At 46.2% G+C, this 21,484-nt stretch overlaps 1 protein-coding gene across 2 annotated transcripts in view; it reads left to right on the top strand.

The window, feature by feature from the left end:
- MED23 (mediator complex subunit 23) overlaps positions 1–21,484 on the top strand; it is a 330,631-nt gene that overhangs the window by 198,883 nt on the left and 110,264 nt on the right. For both annotated transcript variants that reach the window (XM_029594395.1, XM_029594394.1), the window contains one exon: positions 19,930–20,135. In XM_029594395.1, coding sequence (XP_029450255.1) covers positions 19,930–20,135 — 206 coding nt within the window. The remainder of the gene's footprint in view (positions 1–19,929; positions 20,136–21,484) is intronic.

Raw genomic sequence — 21,484 nt, 5'->3', positions numbered from 1 at the left:
GATATGATAGAGGTGTTTAAAATCATGAGAGGTCTAGAACGGGTAGATGTGAATCGGTTATTTACTCCTTCGGATAGTAGAAAGACTAGGGGACACTCCATGAAGTTAGCATGGGGCACATTTAAAACTAATCGGAGAAAGTTCTTTTTTACTCAACGCACAATTAAACTCTGGAATTTGTTGCCAGAGAATGTGGTTCGTGCAGTTAGTATAGCTGTGTTTAAAAAAGGATTGGATAAGTTCTTGGAGGAGAAGTCCATTACCTGCTATTAAGTTAACTTAGAGAATAGCCTCTGCCATTAGCAATGGTTACATGGAATAGACTTAGTTTTTGGGTACTTGCCAGGTTCTTATGGCCTGGATTGGCCTCTGTTGGAAACAGGATGCTGGGCTTGATGGACCCTTGGTCTGACCCAGTATGGCATTTTCTTATGTTATGTACCGCAGCTCGATTTTTTTCTCTGGCCATGGCATCGGGGTTTCGTCGGTGCCCAGACTGTACTCATACCGTGTCTATCACAGACCCTCATGGAGTCTGTGTAATGTGTTTAGGCCGTGAGCATGATGTCCTGACTTGCACCAAATGTGCCCTCATGACACCAAAAGGTCGCAAAGTCAGAATGGAGAAGATAGGACTCCTCTTCCATGCTCACACCCCGACGCCGTCCATCGCATCGATGTCATCGGAACCGGCACAGTCGAAGTCAAACCAGCATTGACCACCGTCCGGTGACCGTCTGCCATCAACGTCTTCATGGCCATCGACTCCCGTTACTCCCCCTCAAGATTGAGGGGATCGTAGGGAGAAACATCGCCTTCGGCATCGTAAGTCTCGGACCGTCGAGGGAGCGAAATCATCGACCTCGCCACCGTCCAAGCCACCATCGAAGAAGCCCCGTCCAGAAATGGCACCGACCATTCCTGCAACCGGGACATTGAGGCCACCCTCACCCGATCGGGGTTTGGGAGTCGCGATTCTGCCTGTAAAGGTGGTCCCTCCGACTGTGCCTCCGCCTCCCTCTTCCATCACGGAGCCGGGGCTGCTTGCTCCAGGTCTCCGGGAAGAACTGGACCGGCTGGTCCAGGAGGCCATCGACAAGGCAATGCAATGGCTCCAGGTTCCTCCGGCACCGGCACCGAGAGTGGAACCGGTCACTGACCCGATGACAGCAGCGCTGGCACTGCTGCTATCACGGATGGAGGCGCTCATGACCGCCCTTCCACCGATAATTCCCAAGTCTCCGATGGCTCCGGTGCACTCCCCGTTGACAGCTTCATCGGGAAGAGAAACACCGTTCCGCATTCCTCCTTCGGGAGTATTGCCTCAGCCATCGATGCCATTTCGTCCCTCGCCACCGATTCATTCATCGGGGGTGATACGCACATCGGTGCCATCGATGCCTTCGATACCGGCACCGATGCCTTCCAGGCCGTCCTCGGTGCCCCCGGCGATTCCTTCGATTTTCTCGGAGCCTCAGCCGGGGCCTTCGGGTATCCAACCCCCTTCTCGTCCTACAGGTCAGTCTGCTGATCCTTATGACACCTGGGGTGATGATACTTCCACAGACACCGATCACTTACCTTCACCTCCCTCTCCTACTGAAAGTAGAAAGCGTTCTCCTCCAGACGACCTCTCTTTCATTAGTTTTGTGAAGGAAATGTCTGAGTTGGTCCCTTTTCAGCTTCAGACGGAGCAGGATGATAGGCACCAGATGATGGAGCTCCAATTCCTGGATGCCCCTAAAGTGATCACTTCTATTCCCATTCATCAAGTTCTTCGTGACCTCCTCAAAAAGAACTTGGAAAACCCAAGATCCATTGCCCCAGTCCATAGAAAAGCTGACACTACCTATTTAGTATAGTCAGCCCCTGGCTTTCAAAAATCTCAGCTCGACCACCACTCAATTGTGGTGGAATCAGCTCAAAAGAAAGCAAAAAGGACGAAGCCTCACTCATCTACCCCTCCTGTTAAGGAACACAAGTTCCTAGCCAATATTGGTCGATGAGTGTTCCAAGGGGCCATGCTCATCTCCAGAATTGCTGCTTACCAGCTGTATATGACCCAATACAATAGGGTCATTTTCAAGCAGATACAGGACTTTTCTGAAACCCTGCCTGACCAATTCCAACAACAGCTTCAAATCCTTGTCAACAAGGGGTTTGGAGCAGGAAAGCATGAGATAAGAACAGCTTACGATATCTTCGACACCTCCACTAGAGTGTCTGCAGCTGCCATTTCAGCAAGACGATGGGCCTGGCTCAAATCTTCTGACTTTCGCCCAGAAGTACAGGACAGGCTATCTGACCTACCATGTGTAGGAGACAATCTGTTAGGCGAACAGATCCAGCAAATAGTGGCTGAATTAAAAGACCGTCATGAAACCCTTAAACAGCTTTCATCAATATCTTCTGACTTCCCCTCAAGACAGCCCTTTAGGAAGGACTCGAAGAAGTCATTCTTCCGTCCAAGGAAGTACTATCCTCCTCCAGCAAGGTCCCGAACTGCGAGACCTTCCCAAAAACCTCAGCCTCGCCAGGCCCGAAAGCAAAAGCCGCAAGCAGCTCCCCAGCCGGGGCCTGCTTCAGGTTTTTGACTTTCACTTGGAGAGCAGCAGCCTGATTCCTCTGCCAAGTATACCAGTGGGAGGTCGATTGTGCCACTTTCACCACATGTGGCAATCAATCACTACCGACCAATGGGTGCTAGCAATCATTGCTCAGGGTTACCACCTAAACTTTCTTGCTCTTCCACCTGACTCACCACCTCTGCAAGCATGGAGAGTATCCGACCATTCTGTCCTTCTGGAGCAGGAGGTTTCCCTTCTTCTCCAGTTAAAGTCAATGGAACCTGTCCCACTCTCGCAGCATGGCCTAGGGTTCTATTCCCGGTACTTTTTGATCCCCAAAAAATCCGGAGGAGTTCGTCCAATTCTGGACTTACGTGCTCTCAACAAGTACCTACAGAGAGAAAAGTTCAAGATGGTAACCTTAGGCTTGCTTCTACCTCTACTGCAAAGAGGAGACTGGCTCTGCTCTCTGGACCTTCAGGACGCATACACACACATTGCGATAACTCCAACTCATCGCAAGTACCTCAGGTTTTTAGTAGGCCCAAAGCACTATCAATATCGAGTGCTTTCCTTCGGCCTAGCATCTGCACCACGAGTCTTCACCAAAGGCCTCGTAGTTGTAGCAGCTTTCCTCAGGAAAGAAGGTGTCCCACGTCTACCCCTATCTGGACGACTGGTTAATCAGGGCTCCAACCCAGCAAGCCGCTCAGTCCTCCCTCGATTTGACCCTACATACTCTAACTTCTCTAGGATTTCTCGTCAATTACGGGAAATCCTATTTAATCCCATCTCAAAACTTGTCGTTCATTGGGGCAGACTTGGACACTTTACAGGCAAAAGTCTTTCTACCTCGACAATGAGCACTAACACTCGTAGCCCTCGCTCACCAGTTGCAGTCTCAACATACAGCAACAGCTCACCAATTCCTCGTCCTGCTGGGATACATGGCGTCCTCAGTCCATGTTACACCAATGGCCTGTCTGGCCATGAGACTCATACATTGGACTCTGAGGACACAATGGATTCAAGCTATTCAGCCTCTGTCGACCATTGTCCACATCACCAACTCTCTCCGTCTGACTCTCACCTGGTGGAAAGATCAGACCAATCTCCTCCAGGGACTGCCTTTTCAAGTGCCAGATCCACAACTCATTCTCACCACCGACACTTCCAACCTCGGGTGGGGAGCTCACTTGGACAATCTGCAGACACAAGGGTCTTGTTCTCCAGAGGAAGTCAAACATCAGATAAACGTCCTAGAACTTCGAGCAATGCAATATGCTCTCAGGGCTTTTCAGGAACACCTATCAAATCACGTCATCCTGATTCAGACGGACAACCAGGTGGCCATGTGGTACATCAACAAGCAGGGAGGCACAGGCTCCTTCCTCCTGTGTCAGGAAGCTGCGCAGATTTGGGCGGAAGCACTCTCCCACTCGATGTACCTCAGGGCCACCTACTTGCTGGGAGTGGACAATGTCTTGGCAGACAAAATGAGTTGCATCTTCCAGCCACACAAGTGGTCTCTCAACCCCTCGGTAGCGACCTCAATCTTTTGCCAATGGGGATACCCCCAGATAGACCTCTTTGCGTCCCCTCAGAACCACAAAGTGGACAATTACTGCTCCCTCATTCGGAGCAAGCGCTCTCAGCCCAGAGATGCATTCTCCCTCTCGTGGGCAACCAGTCTGCTCTATGCATTCCCTCCACTGCCTCTTCTCTCGAAGACGCTCGTGAAGCTCCGTCAGGACAAGGGAACCATGATCCTGATAGCACCTCACTGGCCACGCCAAGTGTGGTTTCCCATACTCCAGGATCTCTCCATCCACAGGCGCATTCCCTTGGGAACGGATCCGCATCTGATCACTCAAAACGACAGATGCCTCCGCCATCCCAATCTTCAGGCCTTGTCCCTGATGGCATGGGTGTTGAAAGGTTGATTCTTCAACCACTTAACCTTTCAGATTTGGTTTCTCGTGTCCTCATTGCTTCACGGAAGCCTTCCACAAGAAAATCTTATTCCTATAAATGGAAAAGGTACACATCATGGTGCACTTCACAATCCCTTGATCCCTTTTCCTGTCCAATCCCAAGGTTTTTCGACTATCTCTGGCATTTGTCAGAGTCGGGTCTAAAGACCTCTTCCATCAGAATGCATGTCAGTGCGGTAGCCGCCTTCCATAAAGGTGTCGGGGATGTCACTATATCAGTACAACCCCTCGTAACATGCTTTTTGAAGGGCTTGCTCCATATCAAGCCACCTTTACGTCCTCCGGCCCCTTCTTGGGACCTTAATCTGGTTCTCGGTCGGCTCATGAAACCACCATTCGAACCTCTTCACTCCTGTGACCTAAAATATCTCACATGGAAAGTGATTTTTCTTTTAGCTCTTACTTCAGCTCGCAGGGTTAGTGAATTACAGGCCCTAGTTACCTATCCGCCTTACACTAAACTCCTGCAGGACCGGGCGGTACTCCGCACTCACCCTAAATTTTTACCTAAGGTAGTTTCGGAGTTTCACATTAATCAATCCGTCATACTACCTACCTTCTTTCCCAGGCCCCATTCCAATCCAGGGGAACAGGCTCTGCATACCCTTGACTGTAAACAAGCTCTAGCTTTTTACCTAGACCGTACACTTGCCCACAGGAAGAGCACTCAGTTATTCGTCTCTTTCCATCCCAACAAATTAGGGCAACCCGTGGGTAAGCAGACTCTTTCCTCATGGTTGGCGGACTGCATATCTTTTTGCTATCAGCAAGCAGGCATTCCTTTTCAAGATCGTGTTAAAGCACACTCTGTGCGGGCCATGGCGACTTCAGTAGCACACCTACGATCGGTGCCGCTTCCTGACATTTGCAGGACTGCCACCTGGAGCTCTCTCCATACTTTCGCAGCCCACTATTGCTTGGAGAAAGCCGGAAGGCAAGATTCCATCTTCGACCAGTCTGTCCTGCGTAACTTATTTCCAACATGATGTACCGACACCCTTTCGCCTGCCCGGTGGGGTTCAGGATGCCCTCTACCAAATTCCACCCCAGTTGTTGTGCCTGTTGCACGCCGTTGGGTACATTTGGTGCATGTTCGGACATCCTCAGCTCGGTACTCACCCATATGTGAGGACTACCATCCTGCTTGTCCTGTGAGAAAGCAAATGTTGCTTACCTGTAACAGGTGTTCTCACAGGACAGCAGGATGTTAGTCCTCATGAAACCTGCCCGCCGCCCCGCGGTGTTGGGTTCGTTTCTTATTTTATTTTTCGGCACTGCCTGTAGCTTTCAAAACAAGACTGAAGGGGGACCCCTGCTGGCTGCAGGGTTAGTGCCATGCTGGGCATGCCCAGTAGGGGCCAGTCAAAGTTCTGGAAACTTTGACAGAAGTTTTCCGTGATTGGGCTCCATCCTGTGATGTCACCCATATGTGAGGACTAACATCCTGCTGTCCTGTGAGAACACCTGTTACAGGTAAGCAACATTTGCTTTCTCTCACCCACATCCTAACGTTCCCCATTATTCACTCTTACCTACACCCCCTGTCCTCATTGCTCACTTTCTCACCCACTCATCCCCAGCACCCATTGCTCACTCCTTCACTCATATCCTTTATCCACTCCAAGCCTATACACTTTCTCAGTCCACATTGCTCACTCACCCATCCCTAAGCTTAAATTGCTTGCTTTTACCCTCTTCTTCTGTTCCCATTGCTCATGCTCTGCCCCACTTCCCCCAGTCTACATTGTTCACTCACACTCTCTCACTCAGCCCCTTTTATTTACTCATTCACCCTCCCAACCTTCTGTTGATCTTGCTCACTCCAGGCCTGATTGCCCTCTCACTACCACTCCAGGTCCCCATTGCTTAATTCCCAACAATCCACAGCCCCCGCTGCTCTCACCCCACCACACCCTGGTCCCTGCTGCGCTCTCTCCCCACTACCCCCCAGCTCCTGCTGTTTTCTCCCCAGCCCCTATTGTTCACTCTCTCTCACCTACCCTCAAACTCTATTGCTTACATTTTTCCAGCCTTTCCAGTCCTCAAGCTCTCTGGACACTCCTCTGGCCCTGCTTATGTTGCCATCTTACAGCTCCACATTACCATCAGTCCCACTGAGCTATGCTGTGCCAGTATACCCATGCTTCTTGATAGTCATTCTGAGAACAACGCAAGAGTTTAGATACCACACGACTCAAACTTCCTGAGAGCCACTTTAGACTACAAATTGGAGGCAGATTGCTGTGGCATGACCATTTCCTCCCAGCCTAGGAAAACAGTTGCTGTTGGGAATGGACTGCCACACAGTGACTGGCATGCCACAACCCAGTACTGGATAATGACCCTGAGTTTTAAAACCACTACTCTAGAATGACAAGAAGTAATTTCACATACAAGGGAGCAAGCTGAGCCAGTCTTGGTTTTATCCCATTGCATGCCTGGAGATGTAGTTCTTATTTCCCAATTGATTTTTCTAAGAAAAGCAGAACTACATCTTCATGCTTGTGATAGGATAAAATCAGCTTTTCTTTTGATTTGGAGCTGTTTACTTTGAGAGAAAGTGCTGTTTTTAATGATTGGATTTTACTTATTTTCAACTGATTTAAGTGTACCCATCTCTGAAGTGCTGGCAGCCCTTATGGCACTTAGTTTTTATTTTACACGCCTCTCTATATGTGGGGTTTATGATTGGAATCTTTTGCATTTAATCTTGTATGCATTCACTTTGGGGCAGATTTTCAAAGCCTACGCGCGTAAGGGGGGTTACGCGCATCGGGCCTATTTTCAAAAGGCCCGGCGGCGCAGGTAAAGCCCTGACCGCCCGGCCACGCCCCTCGAAAAAAAGGGGCGTGGCAGGGCGGTCAGGGGGCAGGCCCTGGCGTGGCCGGAGCCTCCAGGCACAGCGGCCATTTGCCGCTGTGCCCGGGATTGTGAGCTGACAGTCGGCCGGCGCACACTACCTATGTCTGCCCGGAGGCAGGCACAACTTATAAAACTGCCACCTAGAATTCACCTCATCTTCTGTAATTAGAAAACTGCAGAACTTTCTAGTTGTTGCACCTTGGCAAAAGGTTGTGCCCCTTCGCTTGCCACTTTGCTTGCAATATTGTTTGCTTTTTTTGGGGGGGGAGGAGGGTGGTGATAGAAGATGGGGGGGTTGAGGGTGGTGATAGAAGATGAATATATCTCTGTAATTACTGGGAGAGGTAAATATGGTCAGTTCTGTAGCTTGTATAAAAGATATCACACAGATATAGCTGTAACAGTAGAACATGAAGGATATGTTAATTTGTGTACTGGACTTCCTTCCAATTTTTCTATCCTCCTATGGCCTATTTAATATTTCATCTTTGAGGAAGAAGGTGGATATTTCAGCATTTTATTGGATGGCTAGTTATTTTATTTCTTACAGAAACATAGGTCTCCTACACAGACATCCCTTTACTGAATTTGTTGTGCCTGTATGGTTATTCATTTTTTCAGCATGTAAGGATGGGTAGAAAGTTGGGTAGTAGTATTATTTGTAAGTCTGTTCTTAACCTGAAATTTTAAAATTGTCTGATGCTCTTACCCCTATTAATGTTTTTTTTACTTTACTTCTTTTGCAGTCATAAGATAATGATTATTGGTGAAATAAAAGTTCATCCAGATAGTAAACCAAGAGGAGCTTTTCAAGATTTCCAAGGCTTTTTGTCTGCTTTATGTTTATCTGAGTTACTTACTACTGCCACTTTTAGGGCAAGTTATATACTTGACTAATTATTGATCCCTGATTGTTTTATTGAGCAGGGTATCATTAGTAATATCCCATTGTTTGGTCGGATCATTTTCTTTTAACTTCTCATTACTAAATAATGCTATGAAACCTATGTATACTATAATTACTAAATTATCCCAAGGACCTAATTGCATTTAAGAAAGAATTGAATGAGAGTGCCTGTATTATATGTGATGATTCAGTAGACAACTTCAGATGCTTTTTTTCAAAAGCTGTCTTCCATTACCCAAAAGGTTGCATGCATCCCTTAAGCATAAACACTATAATTGGCCTATTACTCAAATTACATGGTTTAATCACGATCTTGTGTTGAAGAGATGCACTATGCAGAATGGAAATGGTTCAGGAAACCTCTTGTAGTTAAGCTGGCCTTTGATAACACCCATGTGAACATAAGACTTTATTTGAAGCTTCTAGGAAGGATTGTTTTTATTTCTCATCTTCAGGCCTCTTGAAATTGGTCTCATGAGTTGGGGGTTTTTTTTTTTAATTTTTATTTATACATTTTCAATTAATCAATTGGATAAATTACAAGGCAAAATCCAAAGAAATATATGTCACAGAGAGAAAAATACACTGTAATTATCTAATCCAAATATATAAGGAAATAAAGGGGAGGGAAGATAAGAAATCAAGGGGAGAAAACAAGGAAACTTTTTTTTTCTTTTACAGAAAAGGCATTAACATAGTGTTACTCAACCAGCACAAAAACATTTCTCAACCTTTATTCACTTAGACCGCAGGGGAAGAGGTGGTTGGCATATGAGCTTCTGTAAAAAGAGGTAATTGGTCAGGTTAAAAGAAAATAAAACATTCATCACCCCTCTTAATAATACATTTACAGAGGTAACGTAAGGTAAAAGAATAACCTAAGGAAATAATAGCTTGCATGAAAGAGAGAAATTCTCTTCTCCTCACTTGTGAAACCTAAGCTAAATCAGGATATATCCTTACTACTTGACCATAATAAGATACTGGAAATTTCCTGAAAAAATTACGCATAACATTATTTAAATCTGAGACTGAAATAAATGACACTAACAAAGTGTTTCTACCCAAAACTTCCAAAAAAGAATTCTCTAAAAAGCTGGACAGATTTTCAGATATTTGAACATCAACTGCTGGTCCTGAAGAAGTTCTTTTAATAAGAAAACGACAATAATTAACTGAGGGTATATTATCTTCAGAGAAACCAAGAACTTCTAACAGAAACCGCTTCAAAGTTGTAAAAGGAATTTCACTAGCTATTTTAGGAAAATTCAGTATTTGCAGATTTAAATGTCTGACGTTATTTTCAAGAACTTCCAAACATCTGGAACAAGCCATCTGCTCTTTTATAGTGGCAACATTCACTGCTTGAAGTAACTGAATCTTATTTTCAGCTTCCAAAATTCTGTTTGAAGTAGCACTGACTTGTTCTTGAACCTCAAGGATTTTTTGATGTGAATTATAAGAGAGAGAGTCCATTTTATTTTCTAAGCGCCTTAAAGAAGTCCCGAAGCCAGCTACCAGGTCCCATATTGCATCTAAAGTGACTACCTCCAGACGAGATGGAATAACCGGGGACTCACCAAGCTCGCTGGCAGGAATTTCCACATGATGGCCAGGTAAAGAAATCTCCATCGGCCCCCTTGGTGGGGAATCTCCAGGTCGGGCCACTAAGGGACTTTCCAACACCAGGGCTCGTCTCCACTCCAGGGCCAGAAGATGTCTCTGCATTGAACGAGGGACGAGGAAGCGCCCCCTCCATCTCAGGTGCCCTTACTGCATCATTGGTATGTGCCTGAAGGATGACCTCGCCGGGGACGCACTGCGCCAGAGGTGGACAGAGATCCGGGCTGAGGGACACCTCATTTGCCGGAGAGCACGACTCTCCTCCACCGTGACTCGCACCAAATTCCTCGGCTCCCCCGAATGCTAGCTGGCTCATGAAGCGCACAATGTCAAATTGCCCTGGGGAAGGTAGGGATTCAGGAGGGAAGATTTTCACCTTCCCCTTACGTTTAGATGGCATAGTTAGTCCAGGAAACAAAAAACAGGCAGAAACAGGGCAAGCAATGCTCAGCAGCCTCACTATGCCGCCATCTTGCTTCCCCCTCATGAGTTGTTTTTGACTAAGTTAGATTATAGAAGGCCCCAGTAACACAAAAACAGACATGAGGTTTTGTTCTCAGGATTTTGCTGATTACAGTGTTCAGAAGATTGCTTCTTTGTTGCAGACCAAGATGGTCCACCAAGGGGTGTTAAAAGATCAGACAAAAGTAGTGGCTCTGGTACATTCTTTTTCTGTCTCCTCATGATGTGAGGAGAGGGGAAGTAGAGTTTTGGGCAGGTCAAACAAAAAAATCTATCCTCTCAGTCATTGCCCTTTCTCAGTTATGTATTCACTAAGGGGTAAATTTTCAAAGATGTGCATGGGCATCGGATTTTATAACATGTGCGTGGACTATTCTCCTGTCTAACCTTCCCTATCCCCCTGTCTAACCTTCCTTCCTTTTCCCCTCTCCACTCCAACTTCTAAACCCACCCTAACTAACCTTTTTTTTTGTTTGTTTGTTTTGCAACTTACTTTCTCTGAAGAGATGAAGTAACCCCGGCACGCACTTCACCAGCCCGCCCCTTTTCAAAATCCCAGCTCCTCCACAAGTACCGGGAGATATGCGCATGGCCAGGCTGTTTTGAAAATGTGTTTGGCGCAGCCACGTGTATATCTCCCGGGATTTCCGCATATTGGGTTTTAAAAGTTTAGTTGTATGGGAAGATTTTCTAGAAGTTATGAACAAGCTGTTGATCCTTTCTTCATTTGAGTCTCCTAGTTAGACTCTTGGGAAATTATTAGAAATAGTCTGTTCGCAGTTCAATGAATTTTTAACTGCTAACAGTACATTAGACCCTTAGCAATGTGGGTTCCGTAATGGTCATAGTATGGAAACTTTACTTTTTTGTTATTGATTTTCTTTTGTGGGATGATGATGATGGAGGGATGGTTATAGCTGTATTTTTGGATATCATTGTTGCATATCAGTTATTCTGTGTTATTGGGCAGGTAATGCATATTAGGAATTTATGGCACTGTTTATTGCTGGTTTGAATCTTATTTGACAGGATGGCAGCAGCAGGTTAGATTTTCTGAACAAGAGTCAACCTGGATTGACGTTGTCTGGTGTCCCACAGGGTTCTGTTTTGTCCACTGCTTTAACATGTTTTTATATCTTTGTTTATGCAATTTGTACATATTTGCAAGTTAAAAACTTGACTGGAAATAGTACATAGAGATCAAAATTAAATAGGAAATTCGCTTAAGGGAAATATTTTAAAAAAATCTCTAATACTTTGTTAGACCACAAATGTGAGAAATCCAACACACAAAGAGAAGAAATACTTATACCATATAAGCAACAAGAAACCAAACAGTAAGGAAGAAATGTTTAAAATATTTAAACACCATTATGTCGTAGGGGCTACTGACTAGCTACTGGAGGCACAATATCCTGCCTGCTATCATTAAGGAAAACATTTAATTGAGAGGGGTCAAAAATATATTCAACTCCCTGAAATTTAACTACATATTTACAGCTGACAAACCTTTGCTTGGCAAACTGTCCAACGACTGCTCTATAGAGCCTGGAAGAAGATCTTGGCTCCAGAGAAGATGTTTGTCCATCGGGCCAACCAGTGTAGAGGTTTCAGGCATCTCCAGAAACACTCTCGCTTTGCCCTTCCTCTTGCCCATGAAAATGTAAACAAAAGGAGTGAAGAAACAAACTTCTAAATACAGGCAAGAGGGAGTCAACGGAGCTACTTCCCTTAATGTGCGGCCATGTTGAATTCCCAGCCACACACTAGATAAACACTGTGGATCCATAAAGTCAAGAGGCTGCCAATGAAGAGTGGGTGACTCGCCAGAATGATGGCTACTGCCTGGAGTCAATACCCTTATTAAATAAACATACACAGGCTTACGGTGACTCCAACATCGCTCTAAGCTTCAACAGCAAGAGGAAATGTGGAAAAAAGGATTCACACTCACAAAGAGGGGAGTAGCTGGCTTGTTACGGCGGTTACTACCCCAAATCAAATAAGCCTGATACTTCACTTTCAATGCATATACAGCAAAGTTCTCTGATTCAACGGCAGGGGAGAAGAAAAACTGATACTTCACACATCCAGCAGAGCTCTCTGCTTCAACGGCAGGGGAGAAGAAAAGAGGGTTCGCACTCACAAAGCGGGGAGTAGCTGGCTTGTTACGGCGGTTACTACCCCAAACCAAATGTGCCTGATACTTCACTTTCGATGCACATCCAGCATGGCTCTCTGCTTCAACGGCATGGGAGAAGACTTATACGTCACGCATATCCAGCATAGCTCCCTGCTTCAACGGCAGGGGAGAAGAAAAACAACCAATAAGGGCTAATAACATAGTCTGGGTAAAACAAATAAGCATGGGTGCAGCTTGCTTATTGCGGCGGCTACTACCCCTAACGAATCAAGCTAGATATTTCACTTGGATGCAGCTCCATCACTGCTCTCTACATTAAAGGTGGGGGTGGAAGGGAAATAGAACCAAGAGCTAAGAGAAACAGATAAGTATGAGAGAAAATATGTGTGAAGCTTGCTGGGCAGACTAGATGGGCCATTTGGTCGTCTTCTGCCGTCATTTCTATGTTTCTATGTTTCTATATGTAACATTTATTTTTGTCCATTGTATTTAATCTTAGATCATTATAACATTAAATTTAAAATTTATGCTGATGATATTTAGCTGTTTTTCTTAGTAAAATAGAATTTACGTTGTTTTGAGTGAAATTGTTTACTGTCTATTATCAGTTTTTGGATTTATTCATAAATCAAAACAAAAAAAAAATAGAATGGTTAAATGCCTCCTTTCATTTACGTATCCCAAAAAGGAATTTAATGTCCGCTAATAAAGGCTTGTTATCTGTTCCATCGGTCAAATTTGCACATTTGACTGAAGTGAGAGAAAGATCTATCTCAATTGCAGACCCTAAAGTGTGGAACAAAAGGATTTCCTGATTTTCAAGAAGAATTGAAAGATCTGGCTGTTCAAGCAAGCAATTGAGAGTTGACTATCAAAATTGGGTTAAGGCTCACGGTTTACACTGAAGCAGAAATATAAAATGACTTTTCAATAGTTTCTTTTAGAAGCTTCTTTTAATATTTTTAGAATTTTTGTTTTCAATTATATTTGTGTATAGTTGTTGGATTTTATTTTTGTTGTCTATTTTATAACTGTAAACTGTTATGAGTGAACACAGAATGATGGCATAGAAATGTAATAAATAAATGTCCAGCAATAACTTTATTCTGAATATTTCTAAAACTGAAGCTTTAGGGATTTATAGACGCACTATACCTGCTGATGATTTGAAGACTTGTTCTTTTCCTGTGCATGAGTCATCAATTTCATTCTCAGATACTATTAAGAATTGTTGTGGGGTTTTTTTAATTTGATTTGTGGTCTTTCAATTAAGCATCAAATTTGATCAGTTTTGAAGTCAGGTTATTTTAAATTAAGGATGCTATGGCACTTAAAGTATATTCTTGATTAATGTGATTTTGTACTGTAGTGTAGGCTTTTGTACTTACCACAGTTGATTATTATAATTGATTTTATGTAGGTCTGCCTTTTTCCCATCATAGAGCTTTACAAGTGCTTCAGAAATTAGCTGTTCGTCTTATTTGGGTGAGCTGCCATGAAAGCATGTAACTTGCTGTATCATTTACATTGGTTACCAGTAAAGCAAATAATTAAATTTTCCTAGTATGTAGCCAGATGGACTCAAGACCAATGGGTATAGTGCTCTTCTGCTAGCAGATGGGAGATGGAGTCAGATTTCAAAGCTGATGTCACTCCAGATATACCCCCTCTCCTGCGGTGAAACCTAAGGGTCCCTCCCCCAGTTGAGAATTCCTTAGGTGATTTCCGATATCCCTCAGAGGTGTGCCTTGGTCCGGTAGCCGGTTCCAGGCATGCACTTAGTCCCAGAGTGGCTGAAAGGCAGCGGGTGCACAACCGAGTGTGGCGGTGAAGGTAAAGCCCTCTCCTCCCACAGCTGGAGACCGTCCTGGCATTCGATCGGTAAGCGCCGAGACCAGGTAAGCAGAAAACTTTAAATTCAGGTCTCCGAGGCTCGGATTGCTGTACTGATTCAATTTCTTTTCCGGCGAGGTAAAAGGGAACACTGATCGGGTTGGGCTAGGCCCTGATCCGGTACAGGGGTCCACATGGAGACCCTCGGGGGTGCCATCTTACACGCGGGGGGCATCGGCACCATCTTCCCTTCATGACTGGCGGTACGCGCGGGGCAGACCGGGCGACCGATGCGCCTAACTTCTGTGCATCCAGTGCAGACACGCCCGGCCGCGCGCACCCCACGTACACATCTACACGCACAGCCGCGTTTACAATTACAATTACATGCACGTATTGAAGCTAGAGGCAATGGCACTGGCCAGAAGGAATTCTCTGTGCACAGCCTGCCACACAAGAGCCACGCAGCCTGAACTGGAGTCCTGCCTTTGCCAGCATTGCGAGGAAGCAAAGGGGAAACCAAAGCCTGGTCCCTCACTGTCTGGGGATGGGTCCGGAACTACTACAGATGATAGTTCCCCAGATCTATGCATCTCTGAGATAGCCTCTCCACAAGAGGGCCCCTCAGGGGCTCCTACACCGACTCCCCCTGGGGTTAACATGGACCCAGGGACCTTCTCCTGGTTAGAATGTTTCCAAGGGCTACAAGCCTTTGTTCAGGCGCAATCAGCCCCTGCTGCATCCCGGGCTCAACCCCTGTCAGAAGCACAAGATCCTACCAGCCCTGCTCGGATGCCTCGGGACATGCCTCGCCTAACCAAGAATTTCCCAGACAGTAACCCAGACACCTCAGACGATGATGGCGACTCCATGGAAGAAGGAGAAATTCCTCCAGGCCTGGAACCATACCGAACCATGCTTCGATTCTTCCACAAGGATGAACTACCAGCCCTTGTTTCCCAGACTCTGAAGACTCTGGGTATTCCAAGAACGGACCCGATGGCGGAACCAAAGAAGCACCCCATCCTGATGTCCCTTCGTAAAGCCTCATGCTACTTCCCAATGATGAAAGCCATCCAGGAACTCATCAACCTGGAATGGGATGCCCCAGAAGCCAGCTTTAAAGGAGGTCAGGCCTTGGAAGCCCTATACCCTCTAGAACCAGTGATCAAGGAACGTCTGTGTTTCCCGAAAGTGGACGCCATGGTCTGTGCCATCTCTAAGCGAACAATGATTCCCATTGAGGGAGGGGCTGCATTGAAGGATACTCAGGATAGACGACTGGAATCCATCCTTAAGCAGGCCTTCAACGCAACAGCAATGACACTACAGATTGCCTCCTGCTGCACATTGGTGGCACATTCCTGCTTGCTCCTCTCAAGAGAGGCAAATAACCTCCGGAATGTATACTGGTGAGATGATGGAACCTGCAGCAGCATTCTTGACGCTGCTCAGACCTGGTGCGTACCTCAGCCAGAGGCGTAGCCTTGGTAGTGGCAGCCAGAAGACAACTATGGCTACGGAATTGGTCTGCTGACGCGACATCTAAAGCGAATCTTACAAGGATGCCCTTTAAAGGATCCCTCTTGTTCGGAAGTGAATTGGAGAAGTTAGCCAGCAAGTGGGGCGAATCCCCAGTGCCTCAGCTACCGGAAGATAGGAATAAAAGATCTCAGCGTCCCTCTCCCAGAAGAGGGCAGAGGCTCACAATGCTTTAGACCCTACAGGAACTCGCAGTTCCAAGCACCTCACCCCCTCCGGAAGGCCCCAGCCCTTTCGGAACCGACAGACCAAAAGAGGAGCAGGCCCGGGGGCAGGCTCCAGCCATGCTCCACAATGAGAATGGACCGACCCATCCACAGGAAGAGGAAATAGGGGGTCGACGTGCCCTCTTCTACCAAAGATGGCCATAATGACCGCTCCAGAACATTCAACAAAATTGTGGTGGCCGTGGTGGCAACACTGAGGAAGGAAAGGATCTTGGTACACCCTTACCTGGACGACTGGCTGATCAGGTAAAAAGTTTTCGGAAGCGAGCCGACAAGTGACCAGCAGAGTCAAAAGCCTACTGCAGGAACTCGGTTGGGTCGTGAACACGGGCAAGAGCAGTCTGCAGCCCTCTCAATCCCTAGAGTACCTGGGGGCCTTTTTCGACACCAAACAGAACAAAGTCTATCTCCCCCGAGGAGAAAGAAACTGATGGAACAATTTTGACGATTGATGACCAATGCACCCTCCAAGGTATGGGACTATCTTCAAGTCCTCGGCCTCATGGCACCAACCCTGAAGGTCGTCCTGTGGGCAAGGGCCCATATGTGACCGCTCCAGCTCTCCTTACTGTCACGGTGGAACCCACTGTCCCAGAACTACTCAATTTGCCTCCAACTACCAGCAGAGGTACCTTCTCAGCTCCAGTGGTGGCTACAGGAAGACCACCTAAGCAGAAGAGTAAGCCTGTCCCCACCCAACTGGACTTTGCTCACCACGGACGCAAGCCTGCGAGGGTGGAGACCCCACTGTCAGGAACTGATGGCCCAGGGACAATGGAACAAGGAAGAGGCTAAATGGAACATAAACCACCTGGAAGCTCGAGCAGTGAGACTAGCATGCCTGCAATTCAACCAAAGCAAAGCGATTCGAGTAATGTCGGACAACGCAACAACTGTCGCTTACATCACCTACCAGGGAGGAACCAGCAGGTGTCTCTGGAGATAGATCCCCTCATGGCATGGGCGGAGATAAACATACAAGGAATCTCGGCCTCCCACATCGCAGGGAAGACAATGTCTCAGCAGACTGAGCCTGGACCCGGTGGAATGGACGCTGTCGACCACAGCCTTCCAACTGATAGTAAATCGCTGTGGCCTCCTAGCCATGGACCTACTGGCCACCCGTCGCACTGCCCAAGTTCCCAGGTTCTTCAGCCGCAGGTGAGAGCTATACTCCCAAGGGATCGACACTCTCGTCCAGACTTGTCCACTTACTGTACGCCTTCCCCCCCATGGCCACTAGTGGGCAAGGTCATCCGCAAGATAGAACATCACAGGGGATTAGTTCTACTAGTGGCCCCGGATTGGCCAAGATGACCATGGTACACAGACATGAAAAGACTCCTTGCAGGGGGAACCCTCTGTGCCTACCTCCACACAGAGGCCTTCTCCGACAGGGCCCGATTCTCCACGAAGATTCGGCTCAATTCTCTCTTATGATCTGGCCCTTGAGAGGACTCGCCTGAAGAAGCGCGATTATTCGAAACCCGTGATTGACACCCTGCTCTGAGCATGCAAGTTCTCCACATCCCTGACATACATACGGATCTGGAGAATATTTGAAGCCTGGTGTGAAGACCACGGGACTCTCCCGCGGACAGCCAAAATCCCCATGTTCCTGGAATTCCTACAGGATGGTATAAAGAAGGGTTTGTCACTCAACTCCCTCAAGATCCAAGTAGCCGCACTGTCCTGCTTCATTACCAAAGCGGATGGTATCCGGCTATCAACCCATCCGGATTTGACCCACTTCCTGAAATGTGTTAAACAACTCCGACCACCCCTAAAGTGGCCGGTGCCTCTATGGAATCTCAATTTAGTATTAGACTTCCTAGCTGGGAATTCCTTCAGACCAACTTGCAGTCTGTCACTACGCCTTGTAACATTGAAGACGGTATTCCTGGTGGCAATATGTTCAGCTCGTATCATCTCCGAACTACAGGCACTATCCTGTCGGGAACCGTTCCTTAGCTTCACTCCTGGAACCATACAGCTGCGCACCGTCCCCTCCTTTCTACCGAAAGTGGTTTCCCAGTTTCACTTGAACCAAACCATCACGCTACCATCTCCGGATGAACATAAGGACTTGGAAGACTCACGCCATCTTTGCCATCAAAATGTATGGTACCTGGAAAGATCGGTCTTCCTGGTGTGCAAAATGGACCGCTTGTTTGTCCTTCACAGCAGGAAGTAACAAGGAGAAGCTGCCTCGCGGGCAACCATAGCCCGCTGGATCAAAGAAGTAATCAAGGCAGCCTACATAGAGGCAGGGAAGCCCTTACCACTACAGGTTAAGGCTCATTCTACGAGGGCCCAGGCAGTTTCTTGGGCAGAAACCAAGCTACTGTCGCCCGCAGCAACGTGGTCCTCCATACACACCTTTTCCAGATTCTACTGCCTGGATATTCAAGCCCGAGAAGACGCAGCGATCTCGGGCTAAGTACTAAGTGTGTCAAGGGCAGCCTCCTGGACACTCTGAAGATTCTCTACTGCCTGGAAGCTATCGCTGCTAGAAACAATTGTGAGTTACCATCGCTCTCTCAGAGCTTTCCCTGGAACCAGGTACTCGCTCCTCGAGGGCCTAAACCTTTCCAGCTCCTGAGCTTCCTTGAGACCTTATGTGAGTTTTGTCATCTAGTTCTGTTCATGAACTCTGCCTACTCAATTTCTACAGTTTCTCAACAGCTCAGCCATCCTGGATCGCTGTTCAGTACCTGAGGGACTACAGCCCTGCCGGGCATATCAGCTCACTACTGCCACCTCTGGTGGTTTCAAAAACCTGTTTAATAAAAGAACTAATGTGTGTCTGTCTCCATACTCAAGCCTAGCTGGTGGTCCCTCTCGGGATATCCTCCCGGGGGCGTGGTCATCTGCCACCGGCCCAGGGATCCACCCACTACTATATCCACTGCAGGTCCTACTCATTGGAACACACTCCCATCAGAACTCAGACAAGACCCCTGCCAGATTTCATTCAAGAAAAAACTGAAAACATGGCTTTTCAGCCTAGCGTTTCCTTGATGGCCCACAATGTACTTCCCTCGACAACCTTGATTTGTTCTATATGTTATTAATTCACCCTTAAACCCTCCCCCATACTCCAACTTTCTGATCCACTGTTCCCCCCATCCACTTTCCACTGTTCCCTTCCCCGCGTCTGCCCTCCGACTCCCCCCCCCCCCCCCTGTTCTCCATCTCAATCGAGACTATTATACACTTGATTTCGTTTTAACGTTGATGGCTTTTTTGCTTACATCTTGTATAAGAAGTTTACTTTTAATACCTTGTTGCCAAAAGTTTTTAAATATTCTTCGTTCTATGTAATGCTCACAAGCTCTCTTATTTGTACTATGTTCTTCGTTCCATGTAATGCTCTTAGGCAAGTTTGTTTCACTGTAAACCGGTTTGATTTGCATCCAATGCAAGAAGATCGGTATATAAAAACCAAAAATAAATAAAATAAATAAATACTATAATCAGAATTACAAATTGCTACTTCCAGCTCTACACAGAGCTTTCCTAACAAGTTTGCTAACTCCTCCCACTTCAGGAGCCCGCAACACAGATTCATAACAGATTGCTCTACTAGCATCAGATTTCATAACAGATTGCTAACTCCGCAGTCTAACTACATCAGATTTCTAACAGCATCTAACTTTTGCAAAGGCAGTTTCCCGAAAATAATGTAAGAACTGGCTTAATTAGACTTGGTCAAGAGATATTCCTTCAACTGCACTCTTTTCTTTTTTTTTTCCTTTCTTTTGTTTAGGCATTCTTCAAACAGAATAATGTACCCCAAGAAAGCCGTTTCAATCTAAAGAAGAACGTGGAAGAGGAGTATAGGAAATGGAAGTCGATGACGAATGAGAATGACATCATCACGCATTTTTCTATGCAAGGATCCCCACCACTTTTCCTTTGCCTTCTGTGGAAGATGCTTCTGGAAACTGATCACATCAATCAGATTGGCTATAGGTAAATGATTTGAAACCTTTCTGCATCCCAAGATGCTCAGGCTCACTGTTGCCTAACGGGTAGTATTTTGAGTTATCTTGGAAAATGCAGGCTGTATGTGTTTTCCCCTTTAGTCTGTTTTAAAATAGAAACATTTCCATTTGCATATGTTTGCAGAAGAGATTTGTAATATGATATATTTTTTAAACAGCTTGGTAGTACAATGTACCGTAAATACTCATCCTTGTTCTGTCATTGAATTTCTGCAAGATTGGTGGTATTCTGATTATATTCTACCATGAAAAATAATCTTTGCTACAATCAAAATATTCAAATAGGAAAAAAACACTACTTCCTTAGTTGTTGAAGGTTCTGCACTTTAATCAGTATCTTAGCACAGCATGACTGGATCCAAACAAATAAAATGCCTAAAAAAATAATTTTTATAGTGGCAAGAAAGTCCTCTGGGGATATGTTATAGTTGCAACATCAACTCTTCTTAGGTAGATGAAAGTTTTGACCTTATGCCCCACCATTTATTCTAGTATCTGATAAACATGTGCACTCTGTTGTGCTTTATAGATTTGTATTTGTGTAGTTTATTTTTTCTTTCTTTTTCTTTAAAACTAGCATTTGTATGAAGATTGCCCTATAATTACTTGCACTTTTACTTTGAAAAATTATCCTACAAAAATTACCTGTGCACATATGTGCCTGCTGATATATGCTTGCTGCCCATCTTCTGAAAAGGAAAGTGCCTCTTCTATTCTTTTCTTCGTTTTGTCACTTGTTAAAGTTAAAAAAAAAAAAAAGAAGCAGAGTCCTGAGGGTTTGCAGCTGTCTCCCAGAGGGAGAGGTGATTTCGACATGCCCGCGGGGGGTCTGAGCGGCATGGTGAATCGGCAACGCTTGTGCTGGCATGGTGGGAGTTCTCAGAGCCGGTTCCTGGCAGCGTGGGAATGGTAGCCATCTAGGCCACTTTTTCCGCTCATACTGGAGCCGTGGGGGAGGGGAATTTTCCTGTTTCATTATCCACGGCAGATGGGAGCTCTTTGCAGGCCCGGAGGGTTCGAGGGGGCAAGACTGAGGCGGCTGAGGACCTCCTGGGGGAGGAATCTGATGCTGCTTCTTTTCAGCAGATTTTGTGCTTTTAATGCACAAAGCTGGTAGGGCCTGAAAATCCTTAGGGCGGCATGGGCCCAGCCGTGATGATTCTACTGAGTCTTGACCCAAGAAGAGACCCAGAGCCACAAACAAGGGCATCTACTTCGGAACCCTTAGGTTCGGCGAGTCCTTGCAGAGCCCGCACAGCTTGCTGTAGGGGATACATTTTCAGATGATTCTGATGGTGATGTCCCGGTTCGGTCTAG

The sequence above is a fragment of the Rhinatrema bivittatum genome, chromosome 3, assembly GCF_901001135.1.
Source record: "Rhinatrema bivittatum chromosome 3, aRhiBiv1.1, whole genome shotgun sequence".
Taxonomy (NCBI): domain Eukaryota; kingdom Metazoa; phylum Chordata; class Amphibia; order Gymnophiona; family Rhinatrematidae; genus Rhinatrema; species Rhinatrema bivittatum.
Note: the sequence above shows the minus strand (reverse complement) of the source record. Positions and strands in the feature narration are given on the sequence as shown.